The 25,199-nt window shown below is 43.0% G+C and overlaps 1 protein-coding gene across 1 annotated transcript in view; it reads left to right on the forward strand.

Annotated features, from left to right (window-relative positions):
* Positions 1-25,199, forward strand: part of FAM107B (family with sequence similarity 107 member B) — a 221,651-nt gene that overhangs the window by 63,433 nt on the left and 133,019 nt on the right. Inside the window, exon 2 of the mRNA XM_027559889.1 lies at positions 18,257-18,317. Coding sequence (XP_027415690.1) covers positions 18,257-18,317 — 61 coding nt within the window. The remainder of the gene's footprint in view (positions 1-18,256; positions 18,318-25,199) is intronic.

Consider the following 25,199-nt stretch of genomic DNA (forward strand, 5'->3'; position numbering starts at 1 on the left):
TGCTTGTCATGATATATTTGCTATTTGCAGAACTATTTGGTATCAGTCAAGGTCCCAACAGGAAACAGATGGCCCTGAAATTAGAATAATTCAAGAAGAGCTTAATAAAACGACTGTTTATGAAAGTGTGGTTGGGATGGAGAGGAACCACCAGGGACGCTAGTGGCAGAGGAAGAGCTGTTACCAGTCCTAGGCTCTCAGGGACGAGGGCGGGAGGGAGGTGCCGCAGGAACCTGCGTAAAAGAGCGTTTCCTGAGAAGGCTGCCTTGATAGGAAGCCAGTGGAGCAAGTGCCTGGACTGCACGGTCCTTCCTGCCTCTGATCTCCTGCTCATGTTCCCATGGGCTGAGCTCAATGGGAAGCCAGAGGTCCAAGGAACCCATGATGTATTTATGGGAAGGGAAGGGCAGAGAAGGACAGGGTACATGAATGATGTTAGGTTTGCAGTATCTCTGAGAGCCAAGGTAACTTTTTAAAGAGGAAATTAAAAGTGAAAACTGGTTAACAAGTATTGTATATTAACGCATATATGTGGAATCTAGAAAAAATGGTATAGATGTTCTTATTTGCAAAGCAGAAAGAGAGAACAAAGACTTGGACACCAAGGGGGAAGGAGATGGGTGGGATGAATTGGGAGAATGGGTTTGACACACATACACATGACTATGTATAAAACAGATAACTAGTGAGAACCTGCTGAACAGCGCAGGGAATTCTGTTCAGTGCTCTATGGTGACCTGAAGGGAAGGAGATCCACAGAAGAGGGGATAAAATGTGTGCGTCAGTCTGACTTGCCTTGCTGGACAGCAGAAACTGACGCAACATTGTAAAGCTGTGTTGTTGCTGTTGTTCAGTCGCTCAGTTGTGTCTGCCTCTTTGTGACTCTATGGACTGTGGCATACCAGGCTCCTCTTTCCTTCACTATCTCCTGGAGTTTGCTCAAATTTATGCCCTGAAGCAACTATACTCCAATAAAAAAAAGTGAAAACCCTTATTAGAATCTTGGTTCCTTGAAGTAGTTCCCTGCTGGTCACACCAGCGCCTCCCCCTCTGGTAGGTGGCGTCCTCTCCCCTGAGATGTTGTCCTGGTCACCTACAGGGGCCTCTGAGTGCCTTCCTCTTTGTTCTCTTGAAGTTCTGACATTCTAATGATTGGTCTCCTTCTCCAGGGTACTGGTCTGCGTCTCCCCCACACCCAGGGAGTGGCAGGCGCACAGTAGGTGCTCAGTCACTGTTGGTTCAGTGAATAAGTTTCCCATTCCCCCAAATAAAAGAAAATTGCCATTCAACTGCTATACTTGGTTCCCTTGGTTTTTTAGGTTAAAGCCTACAACTGCTGCCTTCCCTGTAAGCACATCTCTTCTCCCTTAGAGGGGCAGGCAACTGAAAACAGAGAAAGAGGAGAGGGCACTGGCAGAGCTGAGCATCTGGAGGTCAGCTGTGTCCAGAGTATGGGGTCAGCAGGAAGTTGGGTGGAGGGGGGTGCTCAGACCTGCAGCCACGTTGGGAGAAAGGAAACTCCATTTAATAATTCCTGGTAAAGGAACTTGGGGTGTTGCTTAAGTTAACACTCAAATTCACAGTAACCCCACTTCTCTTTCTGGAAGCTCTGCTGAAATAAAGGGCACAAATCCTAATATGAAGGTCAGAGGCGTGGACAGCAGGCTGAGCTGCCAGGCATATCTTCCCCAGCTTTATTCTTTGCTGTTGCCCAGTTTGCTTTTGATCCGTGGTGTGTAAGAGTGTTTGTATGTGTGTTTGCTTGTGTACATACATGCATGTGTGTGTGCATATGTATTTGCAAATAGGTACATACACGTGTGTGTTTGTGTATATGTGTTTATGTGTATACATGTGTGCTTGTGTGTATGTGTTTGCATATGTGCCTGTGTTTATTTATGTATATGTTTGTGTGTGTCTGTGTTTGTGTATATGTGTGCATGTGTGTATGTGTATTTGTGTGCATTTGTGTGTGTATGTGTATTTCTGTGCATTTGTATGTGTATGTGTTTGAATATGTGTGTATATATATGTTTGTCTATGCATTGTACAGGAGACAGGGATCAAGACCATCCCCATAGAAAAGAAATGCAAAAAAGCAAAATGGCTGTCTGGGGAGGCCTTACAAATAGCTGGGAAAAGAAGAGAAGCGAAAAGCAAAGGAGAAAAGGAAAGATATAAACATTTGAATGCAGAGTTCCAAAGAATAGCAAGAAGAGATAAGAAAGCCTTCTTCAGCGATCAATGCAAAGAAATAGAGGAAAACAACAGAATGGGAAAGACAAGGGATCTCTTCAAGAAAATCAGAGATACCAAAGGAACATTTCATGCAAAGATGGGCTCGAAAAAGGACAGAAATGGTATGGACCTAACAGAAGCAGAAGATATTAAGGAGAGATGGCAAGAATACACAGAAGAACTATACAAAAAAAGATCTTCACAACCCAGATAATCATGATGGTGTGATCACTCACCTAGAGCCAGACATCCTGGAATGTGAAGTCAAGTGGGCCTTAGAAAGCATCACTACAAACAAAGCTAGTGGAGGTGATGGAATTCCAGTTGAGCTATTTCAAATCCTGAAAGATGATGCTGTGAAAGTGCTGCACTCAATATGCCAGCAAATTTGGAAAACTCAGCAGTGGCCACAGGACTGGAAAAGGTCAGTTTTCATTCCAATCCCGAAGAAAAGCAATGCCAAAGAATGTTCAAACTACCGCACAATTGCACTCATCTCACACGCTAGCAAAGTAATGCTCAAAATTCTCCAAGCCAGGCTTCAGCAATATGTGAACCGTGAACTTCTTGATGTTCAAGCTGGGTTTAGAAAAGGCAGAGGAACCAGAGACCAAATTGCCAACATCTGCTGGATCATAGAAAAAGCAAGAGAGTTCCAGAAAAACATCTATTTCTACTTTATTGACTATGCCAAAGCCTTTGACTGTGTGGATCACAATAAACTGTGGAAAATTCTGAAAGAGATGGGAATACCAGACCACCTGATCTGCCTCTTGAGAAATTTGTATGCAGGTCAGGAAGCAACAGTTAGAACTGGACATGGAACAACCCGACTGGTTCCAAATAGGAAAAGGAGTTCATCAAGGCTGTATATTGTCCCCTGTTTATTAACTTATATGCAGAGTACATCATGAGAAATGCTGGACTGGAAGAAACACAAACTGGAATCAAGATTGCTGGGAGAAATATCAATAACCTCAGATATTCAGATGACACCACCCTTATGGCAGAAAGTGAAGAGAAACTAAAAAGCCTCTTGATGAAAGTGAAAGAGGAGAGTGAAAAAGTTGGCTTAAAGCTCAACATTTAGAAAACGAAGATCACGGCATCTGGTCCCATCACTTCATGGGAAATAGATAGGGAAACAGTGGAAACAGTGTCAGACTTTATTTTGGGGGGCTCCAAAATACTGCAGATGGTGACTGCAGCCATGAAATTAAAAGACGCTTACTCCTTGGAAGGAAAGTTATGACCAACCTAGATAGCATATTCAAAAGTGGAGACATTACTTTGCCAACAAAGATTCATCTAGTCAAGGCTATGGTTTTTCCTGTGGTCATATATGGATGTGAGAGTTGGACTGTGAAGAAGGCTGAGCGCCGAAGAATTGATGCTTTTGAACTGTGGTGTCGGAGAAGACTCTTGAGAGTCCCTTGGACTGTAAGGAGATCCAACCAGTCCATTCTGAAGGAGATCAGCCCTGGGATTTCTTTGAAAGGAATGATGCTAAAGCTGAAACTGCAATACTTTGGCCACCTCATGCGAAGAGTTGACTCATTGGAAAAGACTCTGATGCTGTGAGGGATTGGGGGCAAGAAGAGAAGGGGACGAAAGAGGATGAGATGGCTGGATTGCATCACTGACTCGATGGACATGAGTCTCAGTGAACTCCGGGAGTTGGTGATGGACAGGGAGGCCTGGCGTGCTGTGATTCATGGGGTCACAAAGAGTCGGACACGACTGAGTGACTGATCTGATCTGATGATTGTGTGTTTGTGTGTGTGTGTCTATGTCTTTTGTGTGTATATATGTGTTTATATATGTGTGTATCTGTGTTTTTGAGTGTATATTTGTCTTTATGTATGTGTGTTTATGTGTATACCTGTGTGTGTGATTATGTATGTATATATAATGTGTGTGTATAAGTGTGTGTTTGAATGTATGTGTGTGCTTGTGTGAATGTGTTTATGTGTGTTTGTGTGTGCACGTGTGTATATAAGTTACTGGACACTTATGATCTAGGAGTGATTCTATCCCACTCTATCTAGGATTCAGAATTGGGTAGAGAAGCATTTCTAAGTAGAAAGGGGATGAAAATGAAAGCAAATAACTCTTGGCAGCACTTTTCATGACAGCCTGCCCCTCCCCCACCACACCTGTTCCTCTCTTGCTGAATTTTCCCCGTGCCCTCCAGGAGGACTTGAAATCATGTGATGAGTTTAGCTCGCAGACCATAAATATTTGCTGAGCAATCACTGTGTGCAAGGTGACAGAGTTCTCTTCTCTGTGTTGGTTTTGTATGTACACGGAACTGCCCGGGTTCTGTTTATAATTACCTTTATAATTATCTCTTTCCAAATAACAAGCATGTTGACCCTTCTGTTATTGGAAAGAGTTCGGGATGCTTTCCCTCCTCCCTCCCTCATTTGATCTGGAAGGGTGGCCTGCTATGAGGTTGTGAAGAGCATCTCCTGCTATGAGGTTGTGAAGCGCATCTCCTTATTTAGGAGGAAATGAAGCCCAGAGGAGGATAAACATGTGGGACTTGAAGGTGGCTCTTCACACTCTCCTTTTCCATCAGGTATCACTGCCTTTCTAAAGTGATGCTAACAAGGATTCACAGAAGGACGTTGAGAAATTCTTTTGGTGGGGGTGGGATGAATCGGGAGATTGGGCTGATGTATATGCACTGCCATGTGTAAAACAGATAGCTAGTAGGAAGCTGCTGTGTAACTCAGGGAGCTCGGCTCAGTGATCTGCGATGACCTGGAGGGGTGGGATGGGGGTCGCTGGGAGGCAAGTCCAAGAGGGAGGTGATGTATGTATACGTATAGCTGATTCAGTTTGTTATACAACAAAAACTAACACAGCATTGTAAAGCAACTATACCCAAATTAAAGAAAAAATCCTTTTGTGGGTAACACAGTCTGAGAGATGAGAGCTGTATACTGAGCCAGGGAAATTGTTAATCCTCTCTAGTAAACCTAGTCAGGGTTTTTTGAGCATAAACCTTCTGTGAGGGAAATTCCTGAAAATCAATGAGTTCCATGGCACTTCTGTCATTAGAAGAGCTGCCACAACCATAATAAAATGCTATTGCTTTAAAAGTTGCTTTAAGAGATGTGCTTATGCAGGACAGGGTTGCACAACTCGTGGCTGGCTCCCTCCCCCCACCTTACACATTCCCTAGGTGGCATTAAGCAACCTCAGGTTAGCATTTTTTCCCCCCAGGTTGAATTGAGACTGTATTTTAAGTTCATTTTGGCTATTTATAAATAGTACTTCGTGGCAAGTCAAGCTTCAGGAAAAGAGGTTGAGTTTCCAGCCTTGAGTCTAAACTTCCTTACTGCAGCTTCAGCTGGAACTAGAAAAATTTAGGTTTACAAAAACAAAATCCACCTTCAAATTTCCATTTATTCTTGAAGGGTCTACAGGAAGCCAAAAGACTTCTTGGGTGTCACCGCTGAGGGGTGTAATTTCTTAGAGACATAATTCCTGCTTCCACAAATGGAAGCTTAGAATAAGTCCTGGAAGTGAGATTGGTCAGGAAATGAGAACCAGTGCCTGGAAGTCATCTCTAGGTTCTTACAGAAGCTCCATGAGTGTGTACATGCTGATGCACCCTGGGTCTCTGGCTAAATCTCTCCTCCTTTCCTGCTTTTCGATTCTTGAGAAAAGACCACCTGTTTTCTGATCCATCTGCCTAAACTCTGAGGGATAAGAAGAGCTCAGAGCAAAATGGGAAGTGCTTCTTTCAAGGCCAGTCAGCAGAGTGCCTTGCTTTTCTTTACGGTTGTGTGACTGTGGTATTTAAATTCTTCATGTGGAAAATGAGGGTGTGAAATAATAAGAAACAAATATTTATGTATATCCATCTCTGCTCCTGGTTCCTGACACAAATCTCCTAAAACCCTTGTAAGTAGAGGTGCAGGGAGAATGATCTTTGACCTGGCTTCTTGACACAGAGCTCTTAAACCCTTGTCATTCCCTAAGTGATAAGAGCATCTGACAGAGTTCCTAAATCCTTTAGAATTTCCTGGGTGATAGGAGTGTCTTTTGTTCTAATGAGGTGTCTCTGAGTGGGTTCCTGGATGGGGTCGGGTCACCAGAAAGACCAAGGCGTGATCAGAAACTTGAAACTTTCAGGCCCACACTCCATTCTTCAGAAGGGTAGAGGGACGGGAAATGGAGTTAATAATCATGCCTACATGAGGAAGCCTCCATAAACATGCCAAAGTTGTGGATTTCGGAAACCTTTTGGGTTAGCCCCACTCCAGTACTCTTGCTTGGAAAATCCCATGGACAGAGGAGCCTGGTGGGACTGCAGTCCATGGGGTCGCTAAGAGTCAGACATGACTGAGCAACTTCACTTTCACTTTTCACTTTCATTCATTGGAGAAGGCAGTGGCAACCTACTCCAGTGTTCTTGCCTGGAGAATCCCAGGGACGGGGGAGCCTGGTGGGCTGCCGTCTATGGGGTTGCACAGAGTCGGACACGACTGAAGCGACTCAGCAGCAGCAGGAGCAGGAACACATCTACACACAATAACCATGGGAACAGAAACGCCTATGGGATCCTTCCAGATACACCCTACGTACCATCTTCGTCTGGTCAGTTTTATCCTGTAATATATTTTTGGTAACAAATCAGCAAGAGTAAGTGGACTGTCTTCCTGGGTTCTGGGAGATATTCTGGCAAATGAGTGACCCCAAGAAGGGGATTGTGGGAACCTCTGATTTGTAGTCAAGTTGGACAGAAGTTATAGGAAAGCTTGGGACCTACTGCTTGCCGTTGGTGACAAAGTGGGAGGCAGTCTTGTGGGGCTAAGCCTTTAACTTGCAGGGTCAGTACCAACCCTGGTTCATATTAGAACTAAATTTAATTGTGGATGTCCAGCTGGTATTGGAAAATTGTTCAGTGTGGGAAAAAATCGAGTGTCAGAAGTGTTGTGTGAATAGAGGAAAGCAGTGCATTTTTGTGAGACAGGGATACCTGCTCTGCCCACCATACACAATTATTGACAGAGTCAAGTGAAACTACACACACAGCACTTTATAAATGGAGATATACTGGAGAGAGAAGGAAGTGTTACTAATTCTGTGAACCGATACGGAGACTGAATAAAAAACTAGTGTCCCCATTTCCAACAAAAACTCTGATGTTCTTGTTCACCGTGTGTGGATCTCAGACTTGCATTGTCTTCCAGGGACATCTGAAGTGTGCCCTGCAAGGCTTGAAGCCACATTATACTTGTGAATGGCTTCTTAGAGCATCAGTTTTATGCAAATGAAGATTGGAGGGAAGCATCCTTTTCTTTTTTAAGGTCATCAGTTCAGTGCAGTCACTCAGTCATGTCCAACTCTTTGCGACCCCTTGAATCGCAGCACGCCAGGCCTCCATGTCCATCACCAACTCCCAGAGTTCACTCAGACTCACGTCCATCGAGTCAGTGATGCCATCCAGCCATCTCATCCTCTGTCTTCCCTTTCGACTCCCAGGAACTAAAAAGGATTAGGAATCATTTGTAAAGTGATATTTGCTATGCCTTTTTTAAAAAAAGTATAGTTGTATTTACAATGTTGTATTAGTTTCAGGTATAGGACAAAATGATTCAATTATACACACACACACACACACACACACATATATTTCTATTCCTTTTCAGATTCTTTCCCCTCTGGATTATTATAAGATATTGAGTATAATTCCCTGTGCTACACAGTAGGTCCCTGTTGTTTATCTATTTTATATATAGTAGTGTGTATATGTTAATCCCAAACTCCTGATTTATTCCCTCTCCTTTCGTCTTTGGTAACCATAAGTTTGTTTTCTATGTCTGTGAATCTGTTTTGATTAGAAATACTCTTCCTTAAGCAAGCATTATTCATTCATTCATTCAACCTGTGTTTATAGAGTGCCAGTGGAAGTAGAATTAAATATAAAAGTAGCCAAAGAGTCCTGATTCTCTCTCATCATTTATTCAAGATCTGTAACACAAATCTATATGCGGGATATGTAATAATCCTCAGCTGACCAGGATCTGTCTGTTCAGGCCACTTAACAAACTGCTGTAGACTTGTTGCAGGAAGGGGGACCCCTTCCAGGGCCCAAAACTGGGCTGTTGTCTAACACTCAGAAATGAATTGTCCGAGGAGACACATGTGCTGACAAAGCAAGAGATTTTATTGGGAAAGGGCACCCGGGTGGAGAGCAGTAGGGTAAGGGAACCCAGGAGAACTGCTCTGCCACGTGGCTTGCAGTCTCGGGTTTTATGGCGATGGGATTAGTTTCCAGGTTGTCTTTGACCAATCATTCTAATTCAGAGTCTTTCCTGGTGGTGCATGCATCGCTCAGCCAAGATGGATGCTAGTGAGAGGGATTCTGGGAAGTGGACGGACACGCAGTGTCTCCTTTCAACCTTTCCCGAACTCTTCTGGTTGGTGGTGGCTTGCCAGGATCTCCTGTCATAAAACAACTCATGCGAATGGTTACTAAAGGGCCTGACCAGGGTAGGCGGTTTCAGTCAGTGTGCTTCCCTTAACTGACTGAGTGGCTTAAACAACAGCCATTTATTTCTCACAGTTCTAGAGGCTGAAAAATACAAGACCAAAGTGCTAAATGATTCAGTATCTGGTGACAGCCCATTTCCTGGTTCATTGATGACCAGCTTCTTGCTGTGTCCTCACAAGCAGGAAAGGGCTGGAGAGTTCTCTGGGGTCTCTTTTTATAAGAGCACTAATCCCATTCGTGAAAGTTCCACTCTCATGACCTAATTACTCCCCCAAGGCTCCACCTCTTATACAATCACATTGGGAATTAGGATTTCAATATATGAACTGGGGCAGAGAGGGACAAAAACATTCCATCCATAGCAATCTGTAGAGGCAACTAATCTTACCCATTTCATTCCTCACTAGTTGACAGTTATTTTAATTCAAATATTTATGCAATCATTATGTAATTTGAGCGTTTGGACCAGCATGTTGAATTACAGCCGTTAAGATCGTGTCAAAGTTTCCCGTGCTGCTGGTTCTGAAATTTCCACCATGTGATAAATGTTTTGTTCTGTGGCATCCTTGGTGTGGGCCCCTCTAAACCTTGAAACAGACAATGATAGGTCTTTGAAATGATCTTCCCGAGGAGGAACAATCATCCATTCCTTTATAAAACTATACTATGTCCTTCTTTACCCAAAGTTCTCTTCCATTAGTCCTTTCACTTAGGATAACTATCCAATTATTCAATGTTCTTTCCACTTAACATTAAATTAAAAAAAAAAATAACACCAGTAAGGAACAAACATGAAAAGGAGACAGCATGGTATTGCAGAGAGCACTGAGGCCCAGACCCAGGCAGATGGTATGAATCTTGTCCTACCCAGAAGCACACAGCTTTAGTTAGTCTTCAACTCTCTAGGGCCCCTTCTGCATAACAGGGACACAAATATCAACTTTGCACTTTCCCTGACAATGTTTTTCAGTATTATCTACAGAGTACCTTTTGTGTCAGGGAACCTCCCTGCAAACTTCCTTGACATTCCATGTTCATCCTAAACATTTAGGTCTGTTCTACATGCCCTTCTGAGACATAATGAGATTTGTTTTAAAGTACAAATAATGTTTTCTCTCCCAAATCTTTGAGTGAGATTGATCTCCAGAGAGAGGCTTTGCATACTTCTAGCATTTTACAGGGAGAAGGTGATGGCATCCCACGCCAGTACTCTTGCCTGGAAAATCCCATGGACGGAGGAGCCTGGTAGGCTACAGTCCATGGGGTCGTGAAGAGTCAGACACGACTGAGCAACTTCCCTTTCACTTTTCACATTCATGTATTGGAGAAGGAAATGGCAACCCACTCCAGTGTTCTTGCCTGGAGAATCCCAGGGACTGGGGAGCCTGGTGGGCTGCCGTCTATGGGGTCACACAGAGTCGGACATGACTGAAGTGACTTAGCAGCAGCAGCAGCAGCAGCATGTTACAGCATACCTCTGGGAGGTACCTATACCTTTGTTTGAATGTTTCCTGTTGTTTTATTTTTTTAATTAAAAAAAATGTATTTATTTATTTATGAGTTCACTGGGTCTTCGTTGCTGTGAATGGGCTTTCTCTACTTGGGGCGAGAAGGTCTTTGCGATTCACAGGCTTCTTTCTCATTGCGGTGGCTTCTCTCGTGGAGCACGGGTTCTGTAGTTGTGGACCACAGGCTTAGTTGCCCCAAGGCATGTGGGATCTTCCCAGACTAGGAATCAAACCTGCGTCTTCTACGTTGGCAGGCAGATTGTTAACCACTGGACCACCAGAGAAGCCCAGAAGCTGTACTTTAGAAGTGTGGCTGATAAGATGATATTCAGGACTGAAGATATTCAGTAGGTATGCATTAGTATCTATTTCTGCTTTATTGACTATGCCAAAGCCTTTGACTGTGTGGATCACAATAAACTGTGGAAAATTCTGAAAGAGATGGGCATACCAGACCACCTGACCTGCCTCTTGAGAAACCTATATGCAGGTCAGGAAGCAACAGTTAGAACTGGACATGGAACAACAGACTGGTTCCAAATAGGAAAAGGAGTACGTCAAGGCTGTATATTGTCACCCTGCTTATTTAACTTCTATGCAGAGTACATCATGAGAAACGCTGGGCTGGAAGAAGCACAAGCTGGAATTAAGATTGCTGTGAAAAATATCAATAACCTCAGATATGCAAATGACACCATCCTTATGGCAGAAAGTGAAGAGGAACTAAAAAGCCTCTTGATGAAAGTGAAAGAGGAGAGTGAAAAAGTTGGCTTAAAGCTCAACATTCAGTAAATGAAGATCATGGCATCTGGTCCCATCAGTTCATGGGAAATAGATGGGGAAACAGTGGAAACAGTGTCAGACTTTATTTTTCTGGGCTCCAAAATCACTGCAGATAGTGATTGCAGCCATGAAATTAAAAGACGCTTACTCCTTGGAAGGAAAGTTATGACCAACCTAGATAGCATATTGAAAAGCAGAGACATTGCTTTGCCAACAAAGGTCCGTCTAGTCCAGGCTATGGTTTTTCTAGTGGTCATGTATGCATGTGAGAGTTGGACTGTGAAGAAAGCTGAGTGCCGAAGAATTGATGCTTTTGAACTGTGGTGTTGGAGAAGACTCTTGAGAGTCCCTTGGACTGCAAGGAGATCCAACCAGTCCATCCTAAAGGAGATCAGTCCTGGGTGTTCATTGGAAGGACTGATGCTGAAGCTGAAACTCCAATACTTTGGCCACCTCATGCGAAGAGCTGACTCATTGGAAAAGACCCTGGTGCTGGGAGGGATTGGGGGCAGGAGGAGAAGGGGACGACAGAGGATGAGATGGCTGGATGGCATCACCACCTCTTTGGACATGAGTTTGTGTGAACTCCGGGAGTTGGTGATGGATGGGGAGGCCTGGCGTGCTGTGATGCATGGGGTCGCAAGGAGTCAGATATGACTGAGCGACTGAACTGAACTGAAGTGATGCATCAGTAAGAACAGTATTGTCTATTAAAAATGCTGGAGAGGGTTGGAGAAAAGGGAACCCTGCTATACTACTGGTGGGAATGTAAGTTGGTAAAGCCATTATGGAAAACAGTATGGAGGTTCCTCAGAAAACCAAAAATAGACTGTATGATACAGCAATCCTACTCCTGGGTATATACCTGGACAAAACTGTAATTTAAAAAGATACGTGCATCCCTATGTTCATAGCAGCACTATTCACAGTAGCCAATACATGAAACAATCTAAATGTCCACCAAGAGATGATTGGATAAAAAAGATGTGGTACATATATACAACAGCATACTGCTGCTGCTGCTGCTGCTAAGTTGTGTCAGTCGTGTCCCACTCTGTGTGACCCCATAGACGGCAGCCCAACAGCTTCCTCTGTCCCTGGGATTCTCCAGGCAAGAATACTGGAGTGGGTTGCCATTTCCTTCTCCAATACATGAAAGTGAAAAGTGAAAGTGAAGTCGCTCAGTCGTGTCTGACTCTTAAGCGACCTCGTGGACTGTAGCCTACCAGGCTCCTCCATCCATGGGATTCTCCAGGCAAGAGTACTGGAGTGGGTTGTCCTTGCCTTCTCCGACAACAGCATACTACTCAGCCATAAAAAGGGAACAAAATAATGCCATTTGCAGCAAATGGATGCAACTAGAGATTATCATTGGAGAAGGCAATGGCACCCCACTCCAGTACTCTTGCCTGGAAAATCCCATGGATGGAGGAGCCTGGTAGGCTGCAGTCCATGGGGTCGCTAAGAGTCGGACACGACTGAGCGACTTCACTTTCACTTTTCACTTTCATTCATTGGAGAAGGCAGTGGCAACCCACTCCAGTGTTCTTGCCTGGAGAATCCCAGGGACAGGGGAGCCTGATGGGCTGCCGTCTATGGGGTCGCACAGAGTCGGACACGACTGAAGCGACTTAACAGCAGCAGCAGCAGCAGCAGCAGCAGAGATTATCATACTATGTGAATCAAGTCAAAAAGAAAAAGACATCTAGGTTGCTTCCATGTTCTAGCTATTGTAAATAGTGCTGCAATACAGATGAATGGATAAAGAAGTGTGGTACATATGCACAATGGAATATTACTTGGCCATAAAAAGGAATGAATTTGAGTCAGTTCCAATGAGGTGGATGAACCTAGAACCTATTATACAGAGTGAAGTAAGTCATAAAGAGAAAGATAAATATGATATTCTAATGCATATATACGGAATCTAGAAAAATGGTACTGAAGAATTTATTTGCAGGGCAGCAATGGAGAAACAGACAGAGAGAATAGACTTATGGACATAGGGAGAGAGGAGGAGAGGGTGAGATGTATGCAGAGAGTATCGTGGAAACTTACATTACCGTATGTAAAATAGATAGCCAACAGGACTTTGCTGTATGGCTCAGGAAACTCAAACAGGGGCTATGTATCAATCTAGAGGGGTGGGATGGGGAAGGAGATGGGAGGGAGGTTCAAAAGGGAGAGGATATATGTACACTTATGGCTGATTCATGTTGACGTTTGATAGAAAACAACAAAATTTTGTAAAGCAACTATTTTTCAATTAAAAAATTAATTAAAAAACAATAAAAAAGAGAAAGACAAATGCCATATGACATCATTTATATGTGGAAATCTAAAATATGACACAAATGAACTTATCCATGAAACAGAAACAGACTCACAGACAGAGAGAACAGACCTGTGGTTGCCAGGGGGAAGCAGAGGTGGGGAGGGCAGGAATGGGAGTTTGCGATTAGCAGATGCAAACTGGTATACGAGAATGCATAAACAGTAAGATCGTACTGTGCAGCACAGGGAACTATATTCAATATCCTGTGATAAACCATAATGGAAAAAATATTTTAAAAAATCTCTATATGTGAAAAACTGTCACTTTGCTGTACAGCAGAGACTGGGCTACATTGTAAATCAACCATACTTCAATAAAAAAATAAAAAAGAAGTAAAAGAAACATTGGTTTTTAAGATATAAAAACACCTTTGTTTTGACCTATAAATAGCTGCCCCCAGGTCCTTGAGTGGCATCCATTCCCCACATCACTCCTCTCAGGAGGTATTTTTAGTCTTGTGGCTTTGGAGAATTGTCTGCTTGGAGTCTATATTTTGTAGCCAGCATCTCTTCCTCCCTCACTTCTGGACACAGCTTTCCTTCTCTTGGGGAACTACGCCTTCCCCATTCTCTAAGGTTCTGGGGAGGCTTCCAACCACAGCACCTCCCCCTTCCCATGGCCCATGGGGTGGGCAGTGATGCAGGTCCCTATTCCTTGAAAGGCATGTGCATGTGGTCCAAGACAGAGCAACCAGAGGCTTCCCCTAGAACTCTACACAGTCACCTCGGTATCCATAAGGAGATGGGTTCCAATACCCTCCTGTCCTCCACAGATGCTCAAGTCCCTTACATAAAAGGTTTCTGAAATTTGATCAAAGGTTGGTTGAATCCACTGACATGGAGGGCTGACTACATTATGAGTGCAGGGACTGAGACACTCTTTGTCCCCCTTTGAAACATGAGCTGAAAGGCTATGGCCTTAGAGCATCTGGTGGCCTCGACTGTGCAAAGAAGGAGAAGCCTGGGAAGCAACACTAAGATAGAAATGGACCACTGGAGAGATTGAGAGAAAGAGAGGACCCTGGTGATATCTGAGTACCAGGCCAAATTTCTATTCTTTATAATAGCAATTCTCAAGCTTGGGTGTGTATCAGCATCAGGCGGAGTGCTAATAAGTAATCCAGAGCCCAGCCATGGTGAAGTGGGAAAGGGCTGGCTCCTCTGTATTTGTTCCTCATCCTCCAGGTGGTTTGGATACACATCAAAAGTTGAGAACTACAACTTGACAAACATCTGACCCATTATACCTCCTCTTTTGCAGCAGCGACTTAGGTTTCTGACGTGCAGAGACTAAGAAGCACCAAGGACTCTATGGCATCATGCAAACAGGAAACAAAGCAAATCTCTGGTCAAGGCCCCAGTGTCCCAGATCTTGGGTAGCTGAGTGAATTGCAGTTTTTGTTCATGAGGAATATTCTCCATGGACCCAGTGCTCATGGGAGTGAAATGTTGAAGTGATTAAAACAGGAATGACACCTCCCATCTTCCTGGGCTCCCCTACATCTACAGTTATCTAAAGGGAATTCCCTGAGCTGGCAGAGCTTTCCTTTATGTGGGCTTCCGTCCCAGCTGCATGTGCCAGCAGCAGCCCAACCCTCACACCACAGTCAACTCAGGATTTGGGACCAGGGTAGAAGATAAGCCATATTCTTGGAAGTGCATTGAAAATCTCTCGTTAGCCCAGATTGGGTCACATGACTCACTGCACCAATCACAAGGAAATGAAGTGGACTAATGTGCCCACCCCTAGATCACATGACCACTCTGTACCAATAACAGGGAAATGCAGTGGCCTGCTGGGCCCAGCCCTGAGTCACATGGCCACCTCTGGCGTGGTGGGGAGGGACATTATGTGGGGGAGAATTGAATTGGCTTCATAAGGACACCAATTCATTACTAGGTGGAAAGGATGACTTTAAAGAGGAAATCAGGACACACTTACTAGAAAATGTGAGTGAATTCCAGGCAGCAAAATTGACAGATGTCTACTACAGTTGGACTCTTGTCATTTTATTCTAGCTTTGCTGGGAAAAAGCCAGTAAGAACAAATTCAGCAAATCACAGACTTGCACTGAAGAGAAGAAACTCAAGAATCTAGGAGCTCAGCCTTTTTTCTCTAAATAGAACATAGTTTATGCTATTGAAGACAGATGCTTGTTTATTCTTTGCTGAGAGCTCTCTGGCCGGGCAGATTCCAAATATCCTTCCATCTGCAGATCCTTCCAGGGCTTTGCAATTTTTACTAGTTAATGACAAGATTGGGGGAGGGGAAACTTAAAATGAAGTAATAAATGCATTTGGAAGAATGTTAAAGGCTTAGTTATTTCACACTTCTGGAATTCAGAGCAATGAAAAAGTAAACAGTCTTACTGGCTCAGAGGGGAATCCTTCCATCCATGAAACAAATTTATTTTGATTATTTTGGCTTCTCAAGAGACATTTCCTGTGGGTGTATTATAAAAAATTCTTCATGTTTTTATTCTATACTGTTCTACTGGGCCTTGTGAAACAAGAAATTATTTGCTGCATTTACTTGCTGTGTAATGGGGCTTCACTATCATTTACATATCTTTTATATACTATTAATTCAGATCTTTTTTAGAATTGTAATTGTGGAAGCAATTTTCATTACAATTTCTTGTAATGTATAAATCTGAGATAATTGGACTGGAAGGCTTGTTTGTCCAAATTGCCTGCATCAGTACTATTTCATGGGTTTTGAAAGTATGAAAAAATTGAAACTGGTCCCTGATGATAAACATTTGAAGATGATTTTTGTTCTCTGAAAAAACCATTTGTACCCAATGCAGGTGAAAGCAATTCCTTTCTGAGTTGATACTGACGGTGATTTAATTAAACTACTCTTTATGAACTGAAAAGAATATCTTTTTATCTTACCAACCAAGCTTAAGAGTATGATGAATTCTCAGATGAGATATGACCTAGGAGCTGCAAACTTAGAACAAATTGGGGATTTGATAGATCCTATGATAGGTGGGCTATCTATCATAATCCTATGATAGATGGGCTTCCCTGGTGGCTCAGACAGTAAAGAATCTGCCTGCAGTGCAGGAGACCTGGGTTTGATCCCTGGGTTGGGAACTGGAGAAGGAAACGGCAACCCACTGCAGTATTGTTGTCTGGGAAATCCCATGGACAAAGGAGCCTGGTGAGCTACAGACTATGGGGTCTCAAAGAGTCAGATACAGCTGAGCAACACAGCAGCAGCAGCAGCGTATAGTGGATAATATCAGTTTTGGAATTCCATTGTTCCCATCTGGTTAGAGAGTAGTTATCATTTATGGAAGCCTCTTGATGAAAGTGAAAGAGGAGAGTGAAAAAATTGGCTTAAAGCTCAACATTCAGAAAACTAAGATCATGGCATCTGGTCCCATCACTTCATGGCAAATAGACAGGGAAGCAGTGGAAACAGTGTCAGACTTTATTTTGGGGGGCTCCAAAATCACTGCAGATGGTGACTGCAGCCATGAGATTAAAAGACGCTTACTCCTTGGAAGGAAAGTTATGACCAACTTAGATAGCATATTGAAAAGCAGAGATATTGCTTTGCCAACAAAGGGCCGTCTAGTCAAGGCTATGTTTTTTCCAGTGGTCATGTATGGATGTGAGAGTTGGATTGTGAAGAAAGCTGAGTTCTGAAGAATTGATGCTTTTGAACTGTTGTGTTGGAGAAGACTCTTAAGAGTCACTTGGACTGCAAGGAGATCCAACCAGTCCATCCTAAAGGAGATCAGTCCTGGGTGTTCATTGGAAGGACTGATGCTGAAGCTGAAACTCCAATACTTTGGCCACCTCATGCGAAGAGTTGACTCATTGGAAAAGACCCTGATGCTGGGAGGGATTGGGGGCAGGAGGAGAAGGGGACGACAGAGGAGGAGATGATTGGATGGCCATCACTGACTCGATGCACATGAGTTTGTGTGAACTCCAGGAGTTGGTGATGGACAGGGAGGCCTGGCATGCTGCGATTCATAGGATCACAAACAGTCGGACACAACTGAGTGACTGAACTGACTGACTGACACCCGTAAGCTGTATTAAGGTCCAGAACATCTTCTATTGGGCTAAATTCTTAGGAGGAACAAAGTGTATGAAGAAAGTATGTCAGCCTAGGGAGGAAGTGAGAAAGGAACTACCTACAATATAATTCAAGAGACTGGAGAAGGAATCTTTCCTAAAGATTAAGATCCCATAGATTTAGCCCATTACAGGCACTCAACAGATATTTATTCTATGAAGGAAAAAAATAAAGGAATCAGACAAAATTAGAAAAGCCCCTTTGGAGATGTTCCTTTTAATTTACCTCCACTTCTAGCTGGACCAACTTTGATGAGTGCTACATACGGGAGTCACATTTGTCATTAAAGCATGTCATACCAGAGCTCAGAGAACCTTCCCAGAGATAAACATAACTGAGCTGGGATAGAATTTTCTAAAGTACATGAAATGAGCTTTTTGAATTGTGAAAAATAAAACATAGTTCTTTTTGTTGCACCATACTGGCCGACTTTCCATCTTATGAAGAAACCCGCCACTTCTGTGTTTGAGTAACTGATGTCTCCTAATGGATCAGTCACAGACGGTGCCTGAGTTGTGTTATTCCAGGGGCAGCTTTCAAATGCTTCCACGTGAATGGCACCCTGGAGTCTGTAACCCAGCACCCCCATAGTTATTCTACTCAACATCTGTGGTTGAGTTTGTTCCTTATCCAGGGCCTCAGTTCATAAGGGCATGGTCTAGTTTTTTTCAGATCTTGATCTCATTTTAACTAGTCAATTTGCAAAAAGTTATTGCTGTCAATTAATGCATTGTTTTTCTTTTCTCCCTGTTTTTTTTTCTGGTTTGTGGGACTGGAATTCAGGAAGAAGAGGGATCCCCAAGAGAACCACAGTGCCTCAGGGTGGAACCGAAGATGGCAGCAGGTAGAGTCCATTCATGGCAACGCCTCCTTTCCTGGGCTGCTGTTGTTGACAGCAGGGCTCAAAGAATCCAAAAGCTTTGCAGATCACAAAAGAAAATTTGTATGTTCCCATTGATTGGAAACATGACTAGAAATGTCTTTTGTGATGTATGCCAGGCACGACATCTGGACAGTCTGGTCATGGTGCAAAAAATAGCTTCTCTTTTTCTTCTTTCTTCTAATGATTTCAGTGCTTGCTGAACAAATACTTGCAATGAAGTAGATGATGATAATGATGAAGAAATTTCAAATTTAGTCCTACTAAAATAAGTAGTGCACTTTTTTTCTGAAGTATTTATGATTACCTTGGAAAATGCTATCTAGATGCATTTGCTTTTTTAAAAAAATGTGTATAGTTAAATATGCAGCTTTGCTAAAGATATTTACCCCATCATTGGACTTCATATGAGATAAAATGCAAAGGAACAAATGAGTCTATACTTTAGTTTCTGCCTATGATTGGTAATGATAATAAGATGTAATAGTCATAAAAATAAACAGTTGAATGGACCTCATAAAAATGAGAGCTAAATCTTAATACTCTCTGCTTCTATTTTCCAATGACTGTGAGGAGGGGTTAGAAGAGGGCTCCAGATGTGTTTGCCACTGGCAGAGGCTCATGTTCTTGTAAGTTAATGAAAATCAGGGAGAGGAATTAAGAAAATTAAAATGGTAATGAAAAGAATATGCAAAGTGGGTGTGTGTGTGGGATGGGGGTGAACTGGCGCCCTGTTCAGATTTCCATGGAGGAGAGAGAATTAGTGATTACCCAGCTCCAGCATCTCCCTCTATGCCCCTCCCAAGTGTCTACCCCATCAGAAACACTGTTTTAGGTTCATGCTTCTTCTGACTTGCGCCCCTTGCAGATTCTTGCATGACTGGTTCCTTCTTCCAGTAGCTGTCAGCTGAAACATCCAGTCCCAGAGGCTACTTTGTTGTTCCTTGAGATCACTCTTCATCTCACTGTCCGTTTTTATTGGGTTGGCCCAAAAGTTTAATTGGTTTTACTACAAGATCTTATGGGAAAAAAACAAACAAACTTTTGAGCTAACCCAATATTTTTTTTTTCCATAATACTTATTACAATCAAATCATCTTTCTCTGGATTGGTTTCTTTCTTAAATCTCAAGAGATTGTAGCATAGGAGTTGAGTCTGGAAGGACAGATATGAAAATCTATTTGTGGAAAGAAGTGCATTAGCTGGGGTGTTTATAAAGTGAAAACCAAATACTGTAAATTGACTCCAAAGGGATATCTATTTGAAATTCTGCTCCCCCCTGTTTTTTGGCTGATGATCTGATCCTTTGGTATCTGTCACCTTATCCTGAGGTCTATGATTTCTATTTGCAGGGGTAACCCAGGGTACAATGACAGGTTAATTGGGAGTGTGTTTAAATATCACCAGCTTTGCACTCTAATGATTCAGCATCTATGTATGATTGAAGTTTTTCTTAATAAGTGACCTGCCTATAATAGATAGAACCCTAATGCCTGCTCAGAATCAGGTAGCATCCCCCCTTGACTTTATGGATACAGTAGCTGAATGGATGGAGTAGCCCATTTAAGTCCCTTTTAATGTGATACAGTATGGGTTGCTGTCAACTGGTGCTCTGTTTCAGCAAGATTAGCACTGGGAGAGTTCATTAGGTGAATGAGGTTTACCTTTGCCTTCAGCCTGCCCTTCTGGTGCCCTGCACCTCCTAGTGAGGTTCCTCCTCACTACTCACCCCCTGATTTCTCTGCCTTCAGAAGAACGTGCAGTTAGGCACATAAACCTTAGTCCATGTTAATTCACATCATTGTGTTGCTTCTTCTTCAGCCTATTGCTATTTAAGCCACAGAGCTACCTGTGGAATGAAAAAATGTGGCAGTTGTTAAACACATCAGCAAACAGAAAAAGAAAAAGGGACACTTCTGGATACAATCACAATGCCTGTGGAACCACTTTCTTAGGCTGAGCACTGAATGGCCCTGAGTCATGGGAATGCTCTGCAAAGATTTCATTAGAGAGTGTTTCTTCAGAGCAGGAATTGTGTCTCTTTACAAGTGAGTGCTCCAACACTAAGTTGTGTCTGGCTCTCTGTGACCCTTTCGACAATAGCCCAACAGGTTCCTTTGTCCTTGGGGTTACCCTGGCAAGGATGCTAGAGTAGGTTGGCATTTCCTCTTCCAGGAGCTCTTCCTGACCCACACCTCCTGCACGGGCAGGTGGATTCTCTACCACTGAGCCACATGGGAAGCACATTTACAAGTGAGGTTAAATCCTTTATTGAAAGACACCATTTTCAAGACTTATAACTTCTTTCTGATATAATGTTCAAGGCAAAAATAAAGGATGGAAAGCTGAACTGAAGTGAGGCTTATCACCCTGCACAGGGAAAAGGAAGAATGAGTGATAGACCCATGAGATGGAGGTATCACGGAGAAGAATTTCCATAACTTAAGAGCCCCTTTGATATGACCATGACATCACTTCCATAATAGAGAAAAAAATAAATATGCTTTACTGATAGTGACAAGGAAGAGGGCATAATTTCTGCGAGGGAGAACTCTACATCAGCAAAAGGGCTGACAGTATCACCCAATTCAGTTTGGCTCAGTTCAGTCACTCAGTCGTGTCTGACTCTTTGCGACTCCATGGACTGCAGCACGCCAGGCCTCCCTGTCCATCACCAACTCCGCAGTTTACTCAAACTCATGTCCATTGAGTTGGTAATACCATCCAACCATCTCATCCTCTGTTGTCCCCTTCTCCTCGCTACCTCAATCCTTCCCAGCATCAGGGTATTTTCAAATGAGTCATTTCTTCCCATCAGGTGGCCAAAGTATTGGAGTTTCAGCTTCAACATTAGTCCTTCCAATGAACACTCAGGACTGATTACCTTTAGGATGGACTGGTTGGATCTCCTTGCAGTCCAAGGGACTCTCAAGAGTTTTCTCCAACACCACAGTTCAAAAGCATCAATTCTTTGGTACTCAGCTTTCTTTTATACTCCAACATCCATTCATGACTACTGGAAAAACCATAGCTTTAACTAGACAGACCATTGTTGGCAAAGTAATGTCTCTGATTTTTAATATGCTGTCAGGGTTGGTCATAACTTTTCTTCCAAGGAATAAGCGTCTTTTAATTTCATGGCTGCAGTAACAACCTGCAGTGATTTTGGAGCCCAGGAAAATAAACTCTGCCACTGTTTCCACTGTTTCCCCATCTATTTGCCATGAAGTAATGGGACCAGATGCCATGATCTTAGTTTTCTGAACGTTGAGTTTTAAGCCAACTTTTTCACTCTCCTCTTTCACTTTCATCAAGAGGCTCTTTAGTTCTTCTTCATTTTCTGCCATAAGGGTGGTGTCATCTGCATATCTGAGGCTACTTCTCCCAGCAATCTTGATTCCAACTTGTGCTTCATCCAGCCCAGTATTTCACATGATGTACTCTGCATATAAGTTAAATAAGCAGGGTGACAATATGCAGTCTTGATGTACTCCTTTACCAATTTGGAACCAGTCTGTTGTTCCATGTCCAGTTCTAACCGTTGCTTCCTGACCTGCATACAGATTCCCCAAGAAACAGGTCAGGTGGTCTGGTACTCCCATCTCTTGAAGAATTTCCCACAGTTTGTTGTGTACCACAGAGTCAAAGGCTTTGGCATAGTCAAAAAAGCAGAAATAGATGTTTTTCTGGAACTCTCTCGCTTTTTTGATGATCCAATGGATGTTGGAAATTTGATCTCTGGTTTCTCTGCCATTTCTAAACCCAGCTTGAACATCTGGAAGTTCATGGTTCACATACTGCTGAAGCCTGGCCTGGAGAATTTTGAGCATTACTTTGCTAGCATGTGAGATGAGTGCAATTGTGCGACAGTCTGAGCATTCTTTGGCATTGCCTTTCTTAGGGAATGGAATGAAAACTAACCTTTTCCAGTTCTGTGGCCACTGCTGAGTTTTCCAAATTTGCTGGCATATTGAGTGCAGCACTTTCACAGCATCATCTTTTAGGATTTGAAATAGCTCAACTGGAATTCCATCACCTCCACTAGCTTTGTTCATAGTGATGCTTCCTAAGGCCCACTTGACTTCACATTCCAGGATGCCTGGCTCTAGGTGAGTGATCATACCACCGTGATTATCTGGGTCATGAAGATCTTTTTCGTACAGTTCTCCTGTGTATTCTTGCCACCTCTTTTGATATCTTCTGCTTCTGTTAGGTCCATACCATTTCTGTCCTTTATCGAGCCCATCTTTACATGAAATGTTCCCTTGGTATCTCTAATTTTCTTGAAGAGATCTCTAGTCTTTCCCATTCTGTTGTTTTCCTCTATTTCTTTGCACTGATCACTGAGGAAGGCTTTCTTATCTCTCCTTGCTATTCTTTGGAACTCTGCATTCAAATAGATATATCTTTCCTTTTCTCTTTTGCTTTTCACTTCTCTTCTTTTCACAGCTATTTGTAAGGCCTCCTCAGACAATCATTTTGCCTTTTTGCACTTCTTTTCTTGGGGATGGTCTTGATCCCTGTCTCCTGTACAATGTTACAAACTTCTGTCCATAGTTCTCCAGGCACTCTGTCTATCAGATCTAATCCCTTAAATCTATTTCTCACCTCCACTGAATAATTGTAAGGGATTTGATTAGGGTCATACCTGAATGGTCTAGTGGTTTTCCCTACTTTCTTCAATTGAAGTCTGAATTTGGCAATAAGGAGTTCATGATCTGAGCCACAGTCAGCTGCTGGTCTTGTTTTTGCTGACTGTATAAAGCTTCTCCATCTTTGGCTGCAAAGAATATAATCAATCTGATTTCAGTGTTGACCATCTGGTGATGTCCATGTGTCGAGTCTTCTCTTGTGTTGTTAGAAGAGGGTGTTTGCTATGACCAGTGCATTCTCTTGGCAAAACTCTATTAGCCTTTGCCCTGCTTCATTCTGTACTCCAAGGCCAAATTTGCCTGTTGCTGCTGCTACTACTGCTGCTGCTGCTGCTGCTGCTAAGTTGCTTCAGTCGTATCCGACTCTGTGCGACCCCATAGATGGCAGCCCACCAGGCTCCCCCGTCCCTGGGATTCTCCAGGCAAGAACACTGGAGTGGGTTGCCATTTCCTTCTCTGATGCATGAAAGTGAAAAGTGAAAGTGAAGTCGCTCAGTCGTGTCCGACTCTTAGCGACCCCATGGACTGCAGCCTACCAGGCTTCTCCATCCATGGGATTTTCCAGGCAAGAGTACTGGAGTGGGTCGGAGAAGGCAATGGCAACCCAATTTGCCTGTTACTCCAGGTATTTCTTGACTTCCTACTTTTACATTCAAGTCCCCTATAATGAAAAGGACATCTTTTTTGGGTGTTAGTTCTAGAAGGTCTTGTAGGTCTTCATAGAACCGTTCAACTTCAGCTTCTTCAGCATTACTGGTCGGGACATAGACTTGGATTACTGTGATACTGAATGGTTTTCCTTGGAAACAAACAGAGATCATTCTGTCGTTTTTGAGATTGCATCCAAGTACTGCATTTCGGACTCTTTTGTCGACCATGATGGCTACTCCATTTCTTCTAAGGGATTCTTGTCCACAGTAGTAGACATAATGGTCATCTAAGTTAAATTCGCGCATTCCAGTCCATTTAGTTCATTGATTCCTAAAATGTCTATGTTCACTCTTGCCATCTCCTGTTTGACCATTTTCAATTTGCCTTGATTCATGGACCTAACATTCCAGGTTCCTGTGCATGGGACCTTTTAGTCTTCATTAACTCCACCATAGTTTGGCCCAAGGTAAATAACAGGGAGAGAACACAGCCCCACCCATCAACAGAAAATTGGATTAAAAATTTACTGAGCATGGCCCATCTATCAGAACAAGACCCAGTTTCCACCTCAGTCAGTCTTTCCCTTCAGGAAGCTTCCAAAAGCCTCTTATCCTTCTCCATCAGAGGGCAGACAGACTGAAAACCACAATCACAGAAAACTAACCAATCTGATCACATAGACTACAGCCTTGTCTAACTCAATGATACTAAAAGCCATGCCGTGTAGGGCTACCCAAGATGGGTAGGTCGTGGTGGAGAGTCTGACAAAATGTGGTCCACTGGAGAAGGGAATGGAAAACCACTTCAGTATTCTTGCCTTGAGAACTTCATGAACAGTATGAAAAGGCAAAAGGATAGGACACTGTAAAGATGAACTTCCCTGGTCGGTAGGTGCCCAATATGCTCTTGGAGTTCAGTGGAGAAATGACTCCAGAAAGAATAAAGAGACGGAGCCAAAGCAAAACAACACCCAGCTGTGGATGTGACTGGTGATGGAAGCAAGGTCACCCAGTTAGCCAGTGTTGAGAAAAATATTTACACAGTGTGAGAGTTGTGAGTTAGGTTTTATTTGAGGGCAAAATAGGGACTGCAGCCTGGGAGATAGTGTTTCAGATAGCTCTGAGAAAATGCTCCAAGAAGGTGAGGGAAGGAGCTAGGATATATAAGAGTTTTGCAATGAAGGGCAGGTAGGGCAGGTAGCCGGGAATATCAAAAGATTACTGCTTAAGAAACCAAATACATCAAGTTAAGGAATTTAGTGCTTTTCTATGTGAGGGAAGATGCGAGAGTCTCCACTCACTAAAATCATTTTTTGATATGCATCTCAGCTATCTGGGGTCAGTATCCTGTGTTATCAGATTCCGAGTTTTCTCAAGGCTTACTGTAGGGAGTGGACACAGACTGATGGTTGCTAGATGGCAGAAGTTATTTCCTTCCTTAGTTCCTTCAGGGCGCAGCAGCTCATGTTGGAGGACCACAATTGCTAAGACTGTGATATCCTTTGTTTACTGATATGGCAGGAGACATTCCATTTCTCACCAGT

Source organism: Bos indicus x Bos taurus, chromosome 13, assembly GCF_003369695.1.
Source record: "Bos indicus x Bos taurus breed Angus x Brahman F1 hybrid chromosome 13, Bos_hybrid_MaternalHap_v2.0, whole genome shotgun sequence".
Classification (NCBI taxonomy): Eukaryota; Metazoa; Chordata; class Mammalia; order Artiodactyla; family Bovidae; genus Bos; species Bos indicus x Bos taurus.